This window comes from Cyprinus carpio, chromosome A1, assembly GCF_018340385.1.
Source record: "Cyprinus carpio isolate SPL01 chromosome A1, ASM1834038v1, whole genome shotgun sequence".
Lineage (NCBI taxonomy): Eukaryota > Metazoa > Chordata > Actinopteri > Cypriniformes > Cyprinidae > Cyprinus > Cyprinus carpio.
Genome location: NC_056572.1, coordinates 20,280,578 through 20,302,977, shown reverse-complemented (window position 1 = coordinate 20,302,977; position 22,400 = coordinate 20,280,578). Strand labels below are relative to the sequence as shown.

General features: G+C 37.4%; 2 protein-coding genes across 6 annotated transcripts in view; one reads left to right on the top strand and one right to left on the bottom strand.

Moving 5' to 3' along the window:
* The window catches only part of LOC109090550 (potassium voltage-gated channel subfamily KQT member 5-like), an 83,582-nt gene extending 72,912 nt beyond the window's left edge, over window positions 1-10,670 (top strand). Inside the window, exons 10-14 of the mRNA XM_042757203.1 lie at window positions 1,718-1,938; window positions 4,869-4,977; window positions 6,127-6,258; window positions 8,554-8,680; window positions 8,942-10,670. Coding sequence (XP_042613137.1) covers window positions 1,718-1,938; window positions 4,869-4,977; window positions 6,127-6,258; window positions 8,554-8,680; window positions 8,942-10,057 — 1,705 coding nt within the window. The 3' untranslated portion in view covers window positions 10,058-10,670. The remainder of the gene's footprint in view (window positions 1-1,717; window positions 1,939-4,868; window positions 4,978-6,126; window positions 6,259-8,553; window positions 8,681-8,941) is intronic.
* On the bottom strand, window positions 6,592-20,032 carry LOC109080072 (elongation factor 1-alpha 1). Of its 5 annotated transcripts, XR_006160142.1 has the most exons (9): window positions 19,888-20,032; window positions 18,673-18,845; window positions 17,618-17,797; window positions 17,213-17,509; window positions 16,516-16,666; window positions 16,006-16,262; window positions 15,569-15,803; window positions 14,483-14,628; window positions 11,688-11,822 (listed from the first exon to the last, which is right to left on the bottom strand). XR_006160142.1 is itself a non-coding variant. In XM_042757226.1 (8 exons), the coding sequence occupies exons 2-8, from the start codon at window positions 18,814-18,816 to the stop codon at window positions 8,560-8,562; spliced, it is 1,290 nt and encodes a 429-aa protein (XP_042613160.1). In that variant the 5' UTR covers window positions 18,817-18,845; window positions 19,888-20,032; the 3' UTR covers window positions 6,592-8,559. The 5 variants fall into 5 exon arrangements, 4 of the variants coding, with proteins under 4 accessions (XP_042613160.1, XP_042613149.1, XP_042613155.1 ...); XM_042757226.1 differs by lacking the exons at window positions 11,688-11,822; window positions 14,483-14,628 and adding an exon at window positions 6,592-8,585; XM_042757215.1 differs by lacking the exon at window positions 14,483-14,628 and having other exon boundaries at window positions 11,065-11,822.
* Between the last annotated feature and the right edge of the window lie 2,368 nt (window positions 20,033-22,400).

Below are 22,400 nucleotides of genomic sequence, written 5' to 3'. Positions count from 1 at the left end.
AATAATTTATTTATCTGTAACAATAGTCTGAAGCGTGAACATCAGATTTCAGAGGGGTTTGGATATGGTACTTCTGTGCGTTCTGAGCAGTTGTTTGTGTGAAACGACTATCCATCCACTCATTTATGATGCAGTACTCATCAGTGACCAAGAGGCAATGATACCATAATTAGCATGGTTGCTAATGTGACATTATTGAGCAGAAGTGGATGACTCACTGCAGTGCTGCATTTTTGAGTGGCCGCTGCTCTTTTCTCTGACTCATGTTCAGCTGTCTGTCCTATTGTTTTCTCTGAAATAGAGAGGGGTACAGTGTGTTTTCTCTTCAACTGGATACTGATAATGATTTTTCATGAGTGTTCTACAGAAAATATACTCTAGCTTTTTGTGAAGAGATGGAATTGCTGAATGTGAAATATTTTCTCAGTTTCTTCCTCATACTATAGTTTTGCCGCTTTTGCCAATTTTGACAGAAGGTGTGTGCACACACAAGGCTAATTGTTAAACAGATAGCATGAGACTAAAAGACTAAGGGGCAGATTTACTAAATAAGGCAAATTAACATGAGAGTGCAACTGTTGAGTGAGTAAAATACTCTCCTTCCATACATTTTGCATCTGAAAGAGAATCTCATACAAATGCATATGCAATTAACTGTCCATGCCTTTTCATTGTTAATTTTTCACTGTGCTTCTTTAGTGAATCCTGTTTTTAACACCAAAAGAGGGTTTGCGCTGGTGCAAGCTGTTAATAAATCTGACCCCAAAGGCATGGTAATATTTACTGTTGCTCTATGCAATTTTGTGTTCGAAATCCAGTTATTTCAATTGAAATCTGCACGTTACTGAGTTTCCAATGAGGGGAAAATTTTTTTACATCGAATTTAAGATGTTCACTCAATTTCATTGAATTGACCAAAAGAAAGCTGCTTGGTTTGAAAGGGACCTCTATGTGAGTGGTGCTTTATGTTTATAACAGATTATTGATGACAATAGACAATTCACCTTTTTTACATACAAAACTTCACAGAAGTTTCATTATAAATGAGATTTGACTTACACTTTGACCTTTAAAGACTTGATCTGGACTCTGCATCAGTGACCTGTGAACATCTTTGAATTCACATGTGACTAAATAATATTCACCGTTAGACATTTTAATAATTGAAATTGAAAAAGCAATCAAATACTTAAGATTTTGATCTACAGTGTTGACCATGTGCCACAATGTTAATAACCATGCATGAAAAATAGCTTGAAGAGCATTTCATTACTCACAAAACATGTAATAAAAGAACAATTAAACACACTCTGAATAAATATCTCAACATATTTGTAATTAAGTGAAAAAATCCTTAAACTTTCAAGGCACATTGATGTAAATCAATTAAGATAGACAGACAGACAGATGACTTCTAAAGGATTTGTATCCCTCTGTTCTCGTTGTTCCTCTAGAGTCTTTCATCTTACATTAGATTTTGTTTTGGCATATTATACCTGAAGGGCTCTTCATAATGATTGTTTAGAGTGTTTGTTTGACTGCACTTCTAATACTATGGGGGTCTAAGCAAGCAATGCAGAACTAATAAAAATGACTTGGCCTCTGCACTTTTTGTACTTCATGCTGCTCTTTGATTGCCATTGCCATGTCTCATGGTAGGAAAGAAAGTGCTGTTCTTTCTTCCACTCTCTTATTCTCTCCCTTTTTCCTCTCTTAGTCAGAAACTGAGTTTTAAGGACCGGGTAAGAATGGCAAGCCCACGTGGACAGAGCATTAAAAGCAGGCAGACATCTGTTACAGACAGACGTTCGCCCGGAGCTGAGATCAGCACTGATGGATCGAGTCCTGCCAAGGTCCAGAAGAGTTGGAGTTTTAATGACCGCACCCGATTCAGACCCTCCCTCCGTCTCAAGAGCCAATCACGGTCCACCCCTGAAGGTGAACAACATTCTGATTGGAGAATTACTTTGAACCAATGAGTGATTTAATTGCATTAAAAATTAGAATTTAGCTCAGTACTGTTTTATTCTGCACTGGTTATGTAGTGAAGAGATATAATGAAATTCTAAATGAATTAAGACACAATGAAATTCAAAATCTGAACATAAACTGCGAAATCTTTTTTTTCTTCCTCCAGATAAATAACATTGTGACTGATCTGATTTTTAAAAATCTCAGAATTTCAGATTGCCAGTATAATTACAGCCAGCCATGGTGACACATTAGAGAGCTAATAGTGATTGTCATACTTATAATGATTATGATTGTAATTATCAGAATTTTTGGATGTTATTAAAAATAATAGTTTGTCCCTCTGATTGAGATCAGTGTGAGTCCAAATTTTCCTGATTGGGTCTCAAAGGCCATTGATTGAACTAGGATTCATTTCTTCGTCATTCCTTCTTCCCGTTTTTATCTTTCCCTTTTTTTTTCTTTGTTTATGGCAGATTATCAGTGTGTAAGCATGTTATGTGGTGATACGATTAGAATTGTGTTTAATAAACTTCTGTTCATTAAACCAATGGCAGGAGTGCAACAGAGAACTCCAAATGTGATATTGCTTTTATACAAATTTTCAGTACTAAAAGGAGTCAATGTGGAGTTGAATTTAAGACACAGTTGCTTTGTCTATGTTTTACCAATATAAATACTTACAAATGTAACCAAAGCAGAATCAACCATTGCACATTTCAAAGCAACACACTATAGTAGTGTTCCATTCCTGAAAGTATCTGTGTTTTTGTACCAATCAGTTGAGTAAATGATTCAGTGACTCATAATGCACTCAAAGATGATGTATCAATGTGGCCTACAGAAAGGGTCACTGAAAAATCACCACCACAAATGCTTAAAATGAAAGTCTGTATAATTCAGACATAATAATGAATGCGTACATCAAGTCTTTACCCTTTGGGAAAGCTGTGAGGCATAAGGCATAATATCATATACATTATAAAATCAGAATAGTTTAGTGAAATGGTTAATGAAAAATGATTACCCAACTTTAAGTGTCTTAATGTGCTTCTTGTACTGTCACCCTGCAGCCTAAGACGTAAAGCACTTTCATGAAACAAGCAGGAGACCCACAACAAAAGGCAAAAAATATTTACATATAATACAGCTGAATGTAATGGGAACCCCTTTTCTGATTCCCAGCAACACCTTCAGAATTTAAATTTTTGCTTCATGATCATATATGAATCAAACAAATCACAGTAACAAAATATAACAAGGTTTATATGTAAATAACCAGTCATTCAGTAATCTTACTGGCATCATGTCTTCTCAGACACACCGGTCAATTAGTTCACCATATGAGTACCCAATGACTACAAAAACAGATTTTTATTTTTGTTATAATAATTGGAGTGTTCTTTTTTTTCAGCCAATGTTATTTATTTATTTTATTTGATTTGATTTATAAAGGAATATTAAACCCAAAAATGAACATTTTCTGAAAATGTAATCACCCTCAGGTTATCCAAGATGTAGTTGAGTTTCTTCATTGGAACAGATTTGGAGAAATGTAGCATTACATTACTTGCTCACTAATGGATCCTCTGCAGTGAATGGGTGCCGTCAGAATGAGTCCAACAGCTGATAAAAACATCACAATAATCCACAAGTAATCCACATGATTCCAGTCCATCAATTAACATCTTTTAAAGTGAAAAACTGCATGTTTGTAAAAACAAATTCATCATTATAACATTTTAACTTAAAACAGTTGCTTCTGGATAAAATAGTCCATAATCCATAATATTGCTTTCTTCAGTGAAAAAAATATATCTGTGATAAGTAAAGAATCAGGAGAGAAATATGCAGATCAAGAACTGTTCACAAGCTAAAACAGGCCAAAATAGTTCTAAACAAATATGTTGGTGGATTTTGATGTGAGGAAAACATTTGGTGAGAAAGTGATGTAATTCTAAATTTCTCTAAATCTGTTTACAAGAAACAAATCCATCTTAGATGGCCTGAGGGTGAGGAAAGGCGTAACCTATGTGAACCTTATAACTTTTCGAGAAGTAGCACAATTCTACAGTCAACAATCATTTTGCCACAAAACATAAACTGAAAACCTTCTAATTTTAACCAGAAGCGTATATCCCTTCCTCAGTGATTTCCTATGGCCGTAAATATCTTTCTCTTTCAATAGACTGATCGATTACAGCCTCTCTAGTCAGTTTGTGAGAATCCTTGAATTAGCATTAATCCTGTGCACCCAACACAGTACTACTACTCTTTCCACAGTCTCTGTTTTACATCATAGTTGTAGCCATAGATAACCTTTTGTACAGTAGCTGCAGAAATACACTTGAATCTGCATTCACCTGTTTTTACACAAAAAGATAAACCCCAAAATGTGAACTATTACCAATTTAGATAATCTACTGTTAAACAAGGAAAGACATTTACATCAAAATAGATTTCATTTTTTTTAAGCAATGCTTACAATTGTAAAATTCACAGAAATGTAATTTGACATGCTAGCTCAGAAAAACAGGCATAAATATTTATTTTAAGAAGAGAGATGTACGTCATGAACTACTTCATTAGTTTATATTCATTTGCAATTGCTGCATTTTTGCTCTGACGTGGGTCTCAGATGTTGTTTTGAGTAGGATCTTTGAACCTAAGATAAAAAAAAGAAAAAAAAAAGTTTTTTTATGAAAAATGAATGCTGTCTTTTGTTTGTTTGTTTGTTTGTTTGTTTGCTTTTCTCTTTTGCTTATTACTCTTCCATTTCCCCCCAGTTCTTTTCATTTGGTGATGGCTTTCACTTAATCCCTCTTTTTTGACTGACTGCTTTTTGACTGACTCTGTATGACTCTTTTGAAATTTTCATTGTGTGTTTCATACTGTAGGTGAGGCTAACGCTGGTATGGATGAGGCTTTTGATGAGAAAGGGTGTCACTGTGACATGTCAGCAGAGGACCTGCCGCCCGCACTGAAGACCATCATCAGAGCAGTGAGGCAAGAGCAGCGATTCTTCACTTCAGTTCACTTCTCTCATTACTGTATAGTATTTCAAAACTCTTCAGCATTTGATGAACTATCAGTGATTATTGATATGAATTAATTCAAAGTTTCAGCATGCAGTATTAACCAAAGTTAATTTACAAGCTGTTTTTGTGGCCTGCATGCTAGATGCGTAATGATTTATTTATTTATTTATTTTGGTGAATAGGTGAATAGTGTGGAACAATGTTGGAATTTTTTATTTACTATTGTTTATTTATTTATTTTTTTGTGGCATGCAGAGAGTGCAATGTTTGACTGCAATGCAAAGCCACAGTGTTTACAATTTTCTGAGAAATCAACCTACAAAAGGTTTACTTAAACTCTAGAGAAAATATTTTAACATGAATACACAAAAATATGCACATCACCTTTAATGAATATGGCATTGTCTGCTTGTCAGTCTCACATAATTATTCTCTTAATTACTGCGAGCATGAGATGAATCAGTGTCTCATTGTCTCATTTCACAAATTTCAATATGAAGAAAGAATACTGTCATGCTGTTCACACTTCACACACATCAGCCACGCTCTTTTCTTTTTGTTTTGTCTAGTATGTGTGGGTCAGTGGAAAGCTGAGTGCTAGATTGACAGTATATGCTCATTTTTTCCAGCCTCTCACTTTTGCTTTTACTATGAGGAATGAAAAATGAACTCAGTCTTCTTTAGGCTGTCTTGCTTCACTGAATATTCCATGCTGTAGGCGAAATGCTGTGGTAACCCTGTAGTTTTCAGCTGGGGTCTGTTTGGTCGTGTGTGTGACACCAATCTCAGACTTTCTCAGGGTGTTGGATTTGTCTACGCTGTCATTTGATCACCTTAGTTTTCAGAAACATTGCTGTGGTTATTCTGAGTCACCCCAATTTGATTTGATTTGAAATATACTGGGCTAAGGTTTTTTTCTTATTATTATTATTGTTCCCTTTGATAATCTAGTCACTGAAAAATCATCAGTTCCTTCAGTATCCTTTATTATTATCAGTTGTACTGTATCTTACTCAAAACAACAAGACAGATTCTCACTTTAAATATTTGTGCTAACATATTTGTTTTGGGCTGCATAAGACTTCAAAGGAAGAATAACGTTAGAATATGGTTTCAGGATCATGAAATTCCATGTGGCAAAGAAGAAGTTTAAGGAAACTCTACGCCCGTATGACGTAAAGGATGTAATAGAGCAATATTCAGCCGGTCATCTAGACATGCTCTGTCGAATTAAGAGTCTGCAAACCAGGTAAGATAAACCAACTCCTGTACAAACATGTTTTTCCACTATAAGCAAAAGTCTGGGGTTAAAAAGTTGTTTATATACATACATACAAACATACATACATACATACATACATACAATCAGCAAAATGCATTAAATTGTCAAAAGTGACAGTAAATACATTTGAATGTTTGAAAGATTTCCATTTCTATTCATCAAAGAATCAAAGAAAAAAAAAGTATGATCGTTTCCACAAAATGGCTTCAGAAAATTAAGTTTTTCCATAAGAGGAATAAATTACATTTTAAATTATATTAAAATAGAGTTACTGTAAATAAATTAAATTACTGTTTATTCTGAACAAATAAATGCAGCCTTGGTAATCAGAAAAAAACTGGAAAGATTAGAAAGATAAAAAAAAAATTACCAACCCCAAATGTTTGAATTATAGCATGCACACATATGTACACTGAATACATGAAACTTCCATGAACTTAAACATACGAGTGGACTGTAAGAAAGCACTTTGCTGTTAATGACAAGTGAGAACAAATTTACACTGGTATAGCTGGTGGCTGATTTTTAGTAAATCCTCATTTACAAAAATTTGGGTGCATGGGAGCAGACGTGGCCTAATGGTTAGAGAGTCAGACTTGTAACCAAAAGGTCATGGGTTCGAGTATTGGTACTGGCAGGAATTGTAGGTGGGGGGAGTGAATATACAGTGCTCTCGTCCACCCTCAATACAACAACTGAGGTGAGACCCATCAGAAGAGAACAAAATGTGAAAAGAGCTACTTTACTCTGATTTTGAACTGAACTGACTCAATCTGAATAAAAATTGGTGCATATTGTAGAACTGCCTATAGCTGATTGATTAACACTGTTATTGATCTAAACTGACTTGAGCTAAATTATGACACAATTGTCTTTTAGAGCTGCTTTACAGCAGGTCTACAAGTGTGCATGTAGATAACACAAGTCTTAATTTTACTTTTTGCCACTTGAAATGATAGGAAAAGAAAGGATTTGAACTTGCATTACCCACATGAGCGCAAAATGAAGCATGTGTACTAATAATCACTTGGCATTCTCTCTTTACATATAAATTACAGCTAATATCACATTAGGAACAGGGGTCATACCTGAAACACAGCCAATCAAAACTCATTGCAACATATTCATAAATCAACACTTTCACCAAGAACACATAACATTCATTGCTCATATTTAAACAGAGCAGCAACAAGCAATTCTTAACATGCAGCCCAATCAACAGAGGTTAACAATGGCACAGGCAATCAAGAATTTGATTCATCAAGAACATTCTTGTGTAACATCAGTTTGAACATCAGTCTACGCTGCATAATATATGAACTAAAACACTTACTCAACAATAACAATCAAAGATTATTAGCAAACACATTCATGACCTAGTCCACACTGGTATGTTGGGTTTCTATTAAAGTCATCACGTCACATCTGCTCTGAGGGCCCTGAGGCAGAGCTTCTCCTTGTTCATATATGGGTCACTGGGTGGTGGTGAAGCCCTGAGGTACTGCCAGACAACGTGATGCGGAGTGTTTAAGAAGCTATATATCATTATTGCTTATCATTATTTGCCATTTTTCATTATGGCTGCATACATTTTCAACTCAGAACACTCTTTGCGTTTGAATGTGTGTATTGCCTTGCTGCATATTATGAAAAAAATGTCAAATGCATAGAATGTCCGATTACTCAGTATTCATCAGTTAGCAAAAAATATTCGAAAGACGTATTTGACGAATCCACTGAGATTCTCAAGTATGTTATGACTGTACAATTTGATATTGTATAAAACCCTGGCAGTTGAGATGTAGTCTAATTTTAAAGGTCAAAAAGGCAGACAGTTGTATGCGAAGTGTATCTTTTCAAGCTATTTTTTTTATTTAAACCAATTTCTTCATTAGCTAAATTTTTTTATTTTATTTTCTCACTGATGCCTAGTGGAGTCAAACGATCAAGGTTTGTAATGAAGTGAGACCAGTGCCACCATGTGACCAAAACAGAACATCACAGTTCCTGATGGTTTTCATAGTCTAAAATGAACAACAAATTAACAATAAGTCTATATAATTTTTAATACCTCACTAAGGACAAGATACAGTACATTCAAATCTTGAATCTGGTTTGCTAATACTAGCGATTTCTACCAATATTTCTGTCATCATAGTTTCTCTCAATTCTCTGTCTGCTCAATAGGATGTGAATCTTCATTTCTTCGCACTGATTTCATTCCTGTGTCTTTTTGCTAACATCTCTCTCACTCACTTTCAGGGTGGATCAGATTCTTGGTAGGGGCCAGATGCCTGTGGATAAAAAGGTCAGAGAAAAGCTGTTATCTGACGGAGACATTCTGGAAGATGTGAGCATGCTGGGAAGGGTGTGTAAGGTAGAAAGACAGGTGAGCATAGAGACACTCAGTTAAACAGTACATTACATAATCACATGTCCTGTATGTCACACTGAATCAATTAATCTCATATTTCATTAAATGTAATCACATATGTATTAACTATGGACATACATGCATCATAGGATAACATGCATCATTTTTTCTAAAGAGTTGTAAAATGCCACCAGTCTCATTTCTGTTTCTAAAGATGAATTGTGTTTAAACATGTTTTCTGACAAACAATCTGTGTTCCGTTTACCGTCTCTATAGGTACAGTCTATTGAAGCTAAGCTGGACTCTTTGCTGGACATCTACCGGCAGGTTCTGCAAAAGGGTTCTTCTTCTGCCCTCACTCTCTCCTCTCTTCCTCCTTTTGGGTTGGATGAGACCTCCGACTATCAGAGTACCATCCTCAGTAAGGATCTCTCTTGCTCCTCCCAGGTCAGCCATTCCATCTGTGCTAATCACCCCAGAGCCCTCCAACTAATATTAGCCCCCAAAGAACTCAACCTCAACCAGAACAACTCCACAGCATCATCTCCTGGGCTCAATCCGGCCTCTGCCTCACCTTTTAACCCATTAACCTTCCAGGTTCCTTCAACCCCATCCTTGGAGTGTCCATCAGCACAAGGGAGTCCTTCTCAAATCCTCAGTGCCAGCAGTTTTCACTCTTCTGTAGGCCACTTTCCATGTGTCCGTCAACCACCACCTCCTCTTCCATCCCCGGCCTCTTCAAAACTTCAGCTTTCTTCTGCTCCTCCACAAACAGGCCACGTTCGCAGCATGGGACCCTCTAGGTCAGACCCCAATGACTACTCCAAATCCTGCTTCAGAGGAGTTGGGATAGACTTTGGGCTTAACTCAAGTATTAGCTGTAAGCTTCAACAAAAAAACAGACCCAGTGCTAAAGAGGACAGTTCTTGGAGGAGACATATAAGCATGGATGCAGAGATGGACCCTCTTGCTCCAGCCTCTCCGCTTGCCCCGATTCAAGGCCAGTGCAGTGGGGATAGAGGACTGGGGAAGTCCCTCTCTGTACAGGACCTCATGCAACCTGTTCTGGAAGGTCTTGGTGTGAACACACATTCTAGTCAGGCTAGTTTCTCTACCAGTGTAAGCAGCAGCCAGGACTCTTCAGCTGGGGGCATTGAGATGGGAGTAGGGGCCTGGGGAGAAGCTGATCTCTTCATCAGCGATAGAGACCTTGATATCTCAAATCAGAGACTTTCTCAAGGGTTCAACTTTCTCTCCCAGCCCCCCATTGATGCATCCTACTCCTCCGAGCTGCTTAGGACAAGTAATACAGCGGATGCTAGTCAGAACCTAGTCACACCCAATACGGGCAGCAATGAGACTATGAACAAGCCACATGTTCGACTAAAATAATGCAATATCTAATGTGTTACAAACTCGTAGAAACCATCTCTGATGGAATGAAACTTTGATATGAAAGCTTATTTTAAATTGGATTGTTTTGTATTTTTATGAGGGCAAAGCAAATTTAGATAAAATTTTTTATACGTGTTCTATTAGTTTGGTTTGTTTGAGAGAAACGATTATGATTTCATATAGGCCACCGTACATGACATATCATTGCATGCATTGTTTTTTTACAAATGTACTGTAACATTTAAAACAACAACAACAAAAAATCAAATAGAATGTGGTAGATTAATAATCAAATTGTTGAAATGATCAAAATCAGACATGAATTATTGATTGGTCTGCATGAACACTGTGTGTCTAAAGTCTCATTACAAAAAGGCTCATCAACCTGATATTCATAACATGACAAAAATAGAAAAAAGTGTCAGACCATAAGACAGTAGAAATATGTTGCACTTTCTGAATTTATCTTATTGTATTAAAAGGGTCATATACTTTTCTTATGTAAAAAAGTGCCAGACACGTCGGAGGAAACTGATGCTGCTGAAAATTGTACAGTTTTGATAAAGCAGATTAAATGTTGAGAGGTGCACCTCATTGTTTCTGTACTACATCAGTTGATGTTTTTTTTTTATTATTACTTGTCATTTTTGTCATCACAAAGCAACCACATTTTACACAGCCAACTTAAAATCTTTTTTTAATATACTGTACATTATTATACAATATACGTTATAAAAAATAATTATATAATTTTATAAAAATGTATTATTGTTGTTAATTATAAATTATTATAATTGCAAATAATTGTTATATATTTTTATTATGTAACGTTTTGTAGTTAATTGTTTTTTAGTCAATTTAATATTTTTGGTAAGTGCACCAGTACTTAATACTGGTGTCAGAGCTCTCAAATATCTTATTTAAATACATGAGCCTAAATGCCTACACACATCAAACATGTTGTCTTCTTCTTATTTCTTTGTCTAGTCATTTAGAAGCAGACATCAGAATTCAAATAGTTTATTGTATATTGTATTTTATTTTTGGTTATGAACCGACATACATTAGATAATGGAGAATCATATTCCCGTTAAAGTACGTGAGTGCAAGTGCAAACAAGATGGCTCATGCTTGTTCAGAGCGCTGTCAGGGTAGACAGTAAAGTGCGCTAGCTACTGTAGCTTCATGCACACAGGAAAAGACACTGAACTTTAATTATAAAGCTATGTCACAACACATCAAACTAACATAACACAATAACATAAAATGTCATACCTATTGGACTGGAAGCTGAACAGTTAGCTACTATTGCAAGCATGGTTACATAAGCAATGTTAGCAAGAGGGTTTGGATATTCAACACAAGCTACATATTAGCTAGAGGCAGATCTGCTTAAAGTGCTTATAACAATTTAACAATAGAACAAATACCACAACAAAGACTTAAAATTTGAACAGAACATAAAATTAAATAAATATACTTATCACAATCGTAATCATTGTCAAGCAGGCGTGAGTTTTACTTTTCCTTCTTCTGCTTTTGCGATGCATTGTGATAATTAACCAAGCTTTATTTATGGAGTTGAGAAGAGGAGGGATGGTGTGGCTGACCCAAGTGTTCGCAGCCCAGCACAACATTCATTTGCTCTTCTGGGCCTTTTGGGCAGATTTAGTGACCTTCCCAGTGGTTGGGGTCTTCTTCTCAACCCCCTTGATGACGCCTACTGCTACGGTTTGACGCATGTCACGCACTGCAAAGCGACCTGGGAAATGAATATCATCAGAAAAACACAGCTTGGTTATTATTATAAATCAAGGGTCTTACATCTTTTTAAGGCCAAAAACAAAGATAGTGGACAGAGAGAGACTAAGAAACACCCTGGCATAAAATTAATTGTTCCATTTTAAGACCTTTGCACTATAATAATAATATACTACCATATTAATGTATTTATGTACACCTTAATAATGTAATTATGTATGTGTACAGTGTATATTTTTACATTTTAACTTCAAACACTGAGGTGCAGTTATGTTTCCCCCTCAGGAACTCGCTCTGCATCGGAAACGCTTTGGGAATGCCTCTGCATGGCCGCATCCTGAAGCACATGTGAAATTAGTCCAATAGAGTGGCGAGACGTCACGGGTACTATGATGTAGTGACCAGGTTTTTTTTAAAAAGCGCACCCCGTGTAAACAGCATTAGCTTCTGCTCTTCAGCAAGCACTCTGTGTTGTGTATGTCTTCAAAGTGCATGTGAAGTGTGTGTGTCTGTCAGTGCAAAAATTAATTAATCAATATGCAAGACAACAAAGAGAGTGACAGGCATCATTTCAGGCTGTGTCTTGCTCCCTGCCATTGCTACATCACGGGTGGGGATACACACACTCTGTGTTGTCTGTCTGGGAACAGAGCATGCATGTGCAGCTCTCGAGGGTGCTGACTGTGGGATTGTGCAGGCTCTGCTCCTGCCTGGCACTCTTTCAGGCTCACGGTCCTTGCAGCTCAGGTCCCATGGCTGCCAAAGCAGAATGGAGACTTAGGTCATGGGGACTGCAGATGGTTTTGGTGGAGGGGTTGGAGATGGGCATGGCCCTTTCTTCGCCCTCACCCACCAGATCCAGCACCCTTTTCAGGGTTCGAAAGACCTCACTGTGGTTTCTTCCCCCAAGAGTGAGGGCATGAGGCTTAACCTTTCTTCTTCTGAGGAGGTTGATGTGGCGAGCCTTGACCAGGATGAGACTGGGGACTCTTCATCCCAGTCCATCCAGTATAAGGAGTTATTGGAGTTGGTGATTAGGGCTGTAGAAAAATTAAAGATCGACTGGCCAGATGAGAAGCAGAAAGACCATCCAAAAAGCAAACTTGATGAGCACTTCCTTCACTCCAAGACACCTCCCCCAAGCCAAAGCCGTCCTTTCTTCCCTAATCTCCATGCTGAGGTTGTGAGATCATGGGAAAGGCAATACTGTGCTCACATATTCTGCCCCAATGTCTCCAATTATTCCAACATCCTGGGGCTGAAGCAGCATTGCTATAGGGTGATTCCTAGGGTTGAACAGACACTTGACAGCTATCTTTCCCCTGAAGGCTCCACCATGGCGGTGTTGCTGGTATGCCAGGCTGACCTGGACAGAGACAAGGACGAAGGTGAAGAAGTTCACTCCCATGACATCAGGAAGCTCCGGAGGGCCGCAGATTTGTCTCTCAGGGCCACTAAGGAAATGGCCAGAAATATCGGTCGTTCCATGGCAGCTTTGGTGGCCACAAAGAGACATCTCTGGTTAAACCTGTCCGACATAAGGGATGGACATTAGGACACCCCACTTGCCCCAAATTTGGGCCTCTACACGATGCAGTGAGCTCTGTTGTCAAGAGATTCCTGGAGGCTAGGAAGCAGGCGGCAGCGTTCCAATGGTACCTCCCCCACTGGATCCAGGTCTCAGGGGCTGCTGGGCAGGAGCAGCCCCAGCCGTCTACCAGCGCTTCATACAGGGCACAACAGAAAAAGAGTATCGCTTCCCAGGGCTCCCCCATAGAGAGACATAGGATCAGGGTGGCGCTTTCATTATATGGTGCCCGTCTCTCCTCAGTGCCCTCAGGGGGCCGGTCTGTCAACCCTGCCACCTCCTGTGCTTCAGGGCACAGCGGTCTCCAGCGAGCACACCTCTCAGTCTCCGCCCGGAAACGAAGCGGTCCTGAGAGGTTTGCATCCTCCAGTGATTATATCAGAACAGCCAGATCGGTCTGTCTCTGCCAGTCATTCACTTCAGAGCACCGAGTCAGTTGTTTTGACAACACCAGAGGCCAGTCTCGAGACGCTGGTTCCCTTAGTAGACTTTTTGTCAGCTTGGAGATGCCTGCCATACATGTCTCATTGGGTCCTGGAGACAGTGGAAAGAGACTACAGAATCCAGTTCAGTTCTCATCTACCTCGATTCAACGGGGTCACACTTACTGTGGTACGCCCCAAGCAGGCTCTGGTGATGGAACAAGAAGTGGCTACCCTTTTGAGAAAGAAGGCTATAGAGTGCATGCCTCTGCTCGTGAGGGAGTCCGGCTTTTACAGCAGATACTTCTTGGTTCCAAAGAAAGATGAGGGGGTTGCGTCCTATCATAGATCTATGCCAACTCAACTGCTCTGTCCAGACGTTCAGATTAGAGGTCTGCACGGGCTTTAAACTGAAACCTGAACCTGGCCCGTACCTGAGATCAACTGACCTGACCCAACCCGAGTGGCAGAGGTAAATTTAGAGCCCGAACCCAACCCGAACCTGAAATATTTTTTCACAAAGAACAGCCAATTAAAAAAAAAATTCTGAATATTTACGACTACATGCAACGGTCAGTAAACAGATACATGTAAAGAAACAGATTCATTAAGGCTCGGCCAGTTCACAAAGCAAAAGAAAAAAACACTTACCAGTTATGAAAGTTTATGAACATCAGGTGCAGCGGTGATATAAATTCTGCCAAGTTTTTGAATGGTTGTATAAGACAAGACGATCACTCTTCCACCGTGCAAATTTGGTAATTTTCATCAGTTAAGGCAGGTTAGCATTCGCCCTGCTTTAAATCAAACACAGAGATGCAGTGCGCTAAGATCGCATTTATTTGAATTAAGCTATTCATTAAACATTAACTCGAACCCCACTTGAAACCTGAAAGTATTTCGGGACCCATCAAGCTCGGGTCGGGTAGCAGACCTCTAGTTCAGATTCAAGATGCTGACTTTGAAAAAGATTGTGATGCAAAGGCACGTCCGCCTCCTGTTCTTATTTGATTTGGTCCTCGCACCCGCCTACAACGTGACACATTTTGGCCTGGTGTACACGGGACCCCTACAGTGGTGGCTCAGGACCAAGAGGTTTTCCCCCGGGGGCCAACCCATTTTGCAACCCTAAGTCATGTGGAAGAAGCTTTCGTTCCTGTTTCATTGACCTGTGTCGTCGTGTAACATTTACGACGGACGCATCCCTTACAGTTTGGGGAGCGATCATGAGGGAGGGCCATCATCTCTCTTGGCACATAAATTGCCTGGAGATGTTAGCAGTGTTTCGGTTTCTGAAACACTTCCTCCCAGACCTCAGAGGTCATCATGTTATTGTCCCTCAAACAACACTTCGGTAGTCTTGTATATAAACCAACCGGGGAATGACCCGTAAGAGAAGAAATCATTGAATCATTCATCAAAAATATCTTAATTTGTATTCTGAAGATAAACAAAGGTCTTACAGGTTTGAAACAACATGAGGGTTAGTAATTAATGACAGAATTGTCATTTTTGTGTGAACTATCCCTTTAAGCAAATATTATTAATTATTTTTTGCCCACCACAGAAAGTTCATTGTGTTCATTGTGAAACATGGTGAAATATTCTTGTAAAAAGCACTTGAAAATGAAGGCATGTTTACAGTAGGAGTGAATTTGGTAATAAAGTCAAGCATTTTATATTAAAGTTACTAAAGGAATCCATAACTTTAAATCTGAATTAAGATATGACCCTTACCAAGAGGAGGATACTCAGAGAAACTCTCCACACACATGGGTTTGCCTGGTATCATATCTACAATAGCAGCATCCCCAGACTTCAGGGACTTGGGATTGTCTTCCAGCTTCTTCCCAGAGCGACGGTCAATCTTCTCCTTTAACTCGGCAAACTTACAGGCAATGTGAGCAGTGTGGCAGTCCAACACGGGGGCATAACCAGCACTGATCTGACCAGGATGGTTCAAAATGATCACCTGACCACAGCAGAAATCAAAGGTCAAAACATAATTTTGACTTGTATAAAACCAGTTAATTAAGATGTTACCATTTTTAGGTTAGCAATTTTTTTTTTTTCAGTGAAACCATAACATGGATATTCAGATAATATAAATATTAGATCATGAATTGTGTCAGAAGGCTTTACAACACTATAAAACACCAAATTTAGACCTTTACCTGTGCGGTGAAACTTGCTGCCTCCTGTGGGGGATCGTTCTTGCTGTCACCTGCAACATTCCCACGTCGGATATCTTTGACTGAGACATTCTTCACATTAAATCCCACATTATCACCCGGAAGAGCTTCAGACAGAGCCTCATGATGCATCTCCACAGATTTCACCTCAGTGGTCACATTTACGGGGGCAAATGTCACAACTAGGCCAGGTTTCAGAATGCCTGTTTCAACCCGTCCCACAGGCACAGTACCAATTCCTAAATAGTAACAGAAAGAGCACAGAGATTAAAAAAACGACATTTTACTATATATATAATTTACTAAACATCAGTATTGTCTTTGCAATCTCAGTTATTTTATCTCTTAAAAAACCACAGACACCTGTAAGTCATTTGTAGGTCACACACCTTTACAAGAAAATGATTAGTTATACTGTACATGTAATCTTGAAGTTCATTTTAAACAAGTGGGTTTCTTATTGGGATCCTTTCAGTTTGGGTGTCCTCATACCTCCAATCTTGTACACGTCCTGCAGTGGGAGGCGAAGGGGTTTGTCAGTGGGGCGGGTTGGAGGCTGAATGGCATCCAGAGCCTCTAACAGAGTCGTCCCAGAGGCACTCCCATCCTTACGAGTGATCTTCCAGCCTTTGAACCAGGTCATCTACAGAGAAAACATTTTATTATAGCCAATACGTGTAACAGTTAAGAAGGTTTGGGATGTTTAGAACCTCTTAGGAATTGCAAAGGAGAAAAAAAATATTTTGGAAATAAATTAATGTGACAGTAAAGATTACATTTGTAATAAAAAATCCTGAAAAAAAAGTATCAAAGTTTCCATTCAAATATGAAACAGCACAACTGATTTCAACAGTGATAATAATAAGAAAAGTTTCTTGAGCAGCAAATCAGCATATTAGAATGATTTCTGAAAGATCACGTGATATTAAAGACTGCAGTGTGTAATGGGTGCTGAAAATTTAGCTTTGCATCACTGGAAATACATTACATTACTTACATTTACATTTATATACAGTACTGAATGCAAAGCAAACAGTAATGGACATATTTAATCTCTACAAATAACATAAATCTAATAAATAAGATTTTGGATTGTAAAAAAAGCGAAATTATGCTCTTTAAATATCTAGAATTATTGAGTCTATTAATAATCTGATATATTTAAAATTGTAGTTAATATGACACTAACATTTGGGCTGGCCTCCAGCATGTTATCTCCATTCCATCCAGAGATTGGAACAAATGCCACTGTATCGGGGTTGTAGCCGATTTTCTTGATGTAAGTGCTGACTTCCTTCACAATCTCCTCATAGCGTTTCTGGCTGTAATTAGGTTCGGTAGAGTCCATCTTGTTGACACCCACAATCAGCTGTTTGACACCCAGGGTGTATGCCAGCAAAGCATGCTCTCGCGTTTGGCCATTCTTTGAGATACCAGCCTCAAATTCTCCAACGCCAGCTGCCACAATCAACACAGCACAGTCTGCCTGTATCGAAAGAAATTCAATTTAAAAATAAATTTAAGATTATGAAAATACTTTTAATGAATAAAGAGAAACTTTCTGATTGGCCTTGTTATGTTATTACATACAAACCTGTGAGGTGCCAGTGATCATGTTCTTGATAAAGTCTCTGTGTCCTGGAGCATCAATGATGGTGACATAGTATTTGCTGGTCTCAAACTTCCACAAAGAGATATCGATGGTGATGCCTCGCTCTCTCTCAGCTTTTAACTTGTCAAGGACCCAAGCGTACTTAAAAGAGCCTTTTCCCATCTATGAAAAGTAAAGAAAATACATCTGTTTAGAGAAATATCTTGAACTTAATTTCTTAAACGAATGGCCTCTGTCAAATACAATACTGCATTATGCAACAATTATTTTCAGTCCTCCAATTTGATTGGCCAAGCAGCGTTCCAACAATATTGATATTTAGTGTCACAGCTATAGATATATTAAAAGTTTGATACTACTTTAGTAGGTGAAGAAAAAATACTTACACAACATATATAAAATATATAATATCTAGAAATATAACATTAACCGGCCAACATTTGTTAAGAAAGAATCTATTTCTCTCAATGTTTTTGTCCATTCAATTAAAGTCAATTGGGTCCGATGTTGTTTTGAAACAGTTGAAACGTTCTACAAAATATATACCTTTTTGTTCCACAGAAGAAATAAAGTTATCCAGGGGGTGATTAAATGATGACAGAAAATACATTTTTGGGTGAACTATTCTTTTAAAGGAATAATTTATCCAAAACTAAACATTTACTCAACCTCAGGCCATCTAATATATATATATGAGCTTGTTTCTTCAGAAATTTAGCATTACATCACTTGCTAAGTGAATGGGTACCATCAGAATGAGAATGGCCTGAGGGTGAGTACATTCCCAGAATTTTTGGGGTGAACAATTCCTTTATGTTATTAACTTGCTTTATAGAATCATTTATAAAGCATAACGGCACTCACAATCTGTGATTTGTGCTGATATTGAGTAGCTCAGCACTCGTGCTTGTTTGATATCACTTAAGTAGGTCATCTTTCACACAGTGTGCCTCTTTGAATAATTTTCTGCATTAATAATAACACTGCAACAAATTGTAGCTAAATCTCTTTGGGCTTGCATATTTGGACTGCTGTACCTCTGCAGCTTCCTTCTCAAACTTTTCAATAGTCCTCTTGTCGATGCCTCCACACTTGTAAATGAGGTGGCCGGTGGTGGTGGACTTCCCTGAATCCACATGGCCAATGACCACGATGTTGATATGGAGCTTCTCCTTACCCATCACTGGGCTCTCATTGGGTTACAGTCAGCCTACGACACCAAAAAGGAGACTAAATAATTCAAGATACAAATAAGTTATTTATAGTCTAATTGTGCTCAGATGTACAGCGACAACCATATAATAGCTCAATGTAGTTCATAATGTTCAATTCTTCTTAATTCAGTTTGTTTACAACATGTCAAATAAATTTTAATGAAAGTAATACTTTTGTTATTAGTATGGACCGACTAGCAGTTTAATTGACATACTCATATGATACCTCATCAGTAGATAATAAATCTCTGTATGGATGTAGTTCAAAATTATGATGGTTATGGAAATGTGTCATTTGTCATCGAAAGGAATCTAGTGTGGAGAGTTTAGAAAAACCATAGACGTTTTTAGTACAGCAATGACCTCTAAAATAATTTACAAATATAAATGACAAAATCCCGCTTTTTAATTAATAAATATTTTAAATAATGCATAGGCTACTAGTGGTCTAAATTAGTTTAATTCGGGCGATATATCTGCTAATGTCACAGTATCTTTGAAAGATCTATGTTTTTTCCCAGCGTTGTCTGGGTAACAATAAAGAATAACGTGCTGTATGCGGCAAAACTTGACATAGCCTACAGCCTAAATAAAACGACAACATATTTTATTTCAGAAATATTCAAGTATTTTTTTCTTATATGATGCATTTCAATAATAATCCACAATCATTCCGATATTTACCTCATACTGCACAAATATGACATGGTTATGTAATTATGTCATGCATGTACATTATGAACAGATGCCACATCATGGAAAGCCTGTGTGGCCTGATGCATGACTGAAATGACTGAATGCATGAAAGATGGCACTGGATAATAAAAGAAAATATCTAAATGTTGTTCCCACAACAGACACTATCGGTTTCATCGGCGCCATGATCTGTATTATGTCCTGACTCTGAATAAAAATTCCGCACATCATGCATTCGCAATATCCAATAAACCATCCGACCACTTAGCCCTACCGGCAAGTCCTTAAAAAGCGATACTGTACACAGAACACGCAGAGAGGGTGTGTTTTCAGGTGTCCAACCTTGGAGAAAGCGCCTGTAGTCCAGGGCAGCAGAAGCAAGGTCGCGACGCTCCTCTGTTGTATCAGATACTGCTGCCTAGGTGCTGCTGCTGATGTCCTGTCGAAGGATGTTTCTAACCGTTCCTCTAGAGGGAGCTGTCGAATAAGAAATGTTCATTACCATATCTTATGCATACCTCTCGTACCATATTTGACTTTTAGATGTGATGCTTTTTTATGCGGTGTTTCTTCTATTTTTATTACATGAAGGTTATATTAAAACTGTTGTAGAAACGTTTTACCAGGTCTCCATCATATATTTTTTCTTAAATTTCAAATGCCTTTTAAAGTGACAGTAATGCAAATTCTGTCATCATTTTACTCACCCGCAAGTTGTTCCAAACCAGCATGAGCTTCTTTCTTCTGTTGAGTATGAAACTGTTGGTAACCAAACACTTGATTGTAGCCGTTGACACAGATTTGAAACAACTTCAGAGTGAATAAGGACAGAATTTTCATTTTTGGCTGAATTATCCATAGCCAATAGCCTAAGTATAGAATTTATTGTTTAATTTTGTCCCATCTCCAGACTTCCAATCTTAAAATATGAAAATCAATCATAAATATGAAATATTATAGACAATGATAATATACATCATAAAATATAATAATCATAAACTATTTCAATATTTATTGTATGAGAATGATCTATTTTCACAAATTGCAAATGTTCCCATTTTGATGTCATTTCCACCACTTTTTGGAACTAATAAAAAATAAAAAATTGTACTTATTTATTGAGGAGATATATAACCATGGTAAATATCACAATATTTGATATAATAGCTGAAATAACTGAATGAATGTTCATAATCTTTCTCTGAAGATGGCTGACATTTCAGGTGCTTTATGGCAAAATTAATGTTACATCTGTCCAAAATGTTTACTTTTTTTTCTTTGTAAGAAAAGTTTTTTTTTTTTTCTTTGTAAGAATTTCTTATTATCTCCTAAAAACATTACACTATGTGAAAATTTATTTATTTTATTTATTTATTTTATTAATAATAATAATAATAATAATAATAATAATAATAATAACTTTATTATATTATCTTTATCAATCCCTCTTGATCAATGTTTTATATACTGGAACATTTAAACTGACAACAAGACCATGTCTTTCCTTCAATCACTGAAATCACAAAATAAAGTTGAATCCTCTATTTATAAATTTAATTCGATTTTTTTTTTTTTTTTAAATCAGTCATGGAAGATTTGAACTCACAACCTAAAAACAAAACACATTCCTCAAACAGTTTTCATTCTGTATAAGGGCCTGAGCCCACATGGCCTACAGTTGCCCATGCCTGCAGCTATACTTAGGCTATACAAGAATTATATGACAATAAAGATAACCATAAGCCAAAGCCTGTGGTAACTATGTAAACAGGCACACTCATTGAGTGATGGTAAATGGTGCGGTTATCATTATTACAGCCTGTTTAATCATCTTCCCAGTTGTTATTACATGAGTTGACTTGAACCAGTAAATAATATAATTCACAAACGGAATCCCACTGTACCTGCCAGTAACTTTCCAAGAGCCCTGCATGTCAACCTGAGATGAAAAACTCTTTTATCAAGCCTCCATCTGTGAACATGCCTCTGACTAGGGCCTTAAAATTGAAGGGGGTCATAAGCAAGCTCAGGAGAACTTTACAATATAAATGGAGATTTCCAGTGTATTTTTCTGAGCTAAAAGCTTTTACAACACAATTAAGTCCCTCTGGAAACATACAATATGTTACTATTCTAAAACTGTATCTCAGTTGTATGAATAAAATATACACATTTTCCCCCGTGTTTAGCTCACACTAAAACCTCATTTAAATGTTGGCCAAGTAAAATAAGTTCCTGGTCTCATTTTTTAAATAAAAGACTACATTTAGGTTTAAGTAGGAGTCTTCGTTGTTTTCAGTGTTATGTGCATGATTAATTATGAACAAAGTGTAGCAGGCCAAAATTTTAAGTTCTAATTTAAGAGTTGTAAATAAATCACCATCTGTGTCTCTGTAGTGCCATCACCCCTCAGATCACTGTATGCTATATAAAGTCAGATATATTCGATCCATGGAGCTTGAGATTATATGAAAATGTGAGATTCCATGGTTAATTTTAAATGATATCTCGAACACCCCCGTAACATATCTATTGCAAATAATATTCTCAATAAATATTTTGATATTTCATTGCGTGGGCTGGTTTTCTATACAGAGATAAAGCCTAGTGTTCGACTGGGATGGTTTATAAAAGAATTCCTCTTGAAATTTCAGTCCAAGAACAGGGTTTATTTATATCCATAATGAGGTCAGAGAAACTCTTACAGCCATTGACATATGCTCACAAGTACAATAAACGACAATTCACGGTTGAAAAAAGTAAAAGAACAAATGCATTTTTAATGAGTGCTTAAGTTTATTATTATTATTATTTATTTCCATTTTATTGTCTTCCTGAATTAATCTGAATCACTC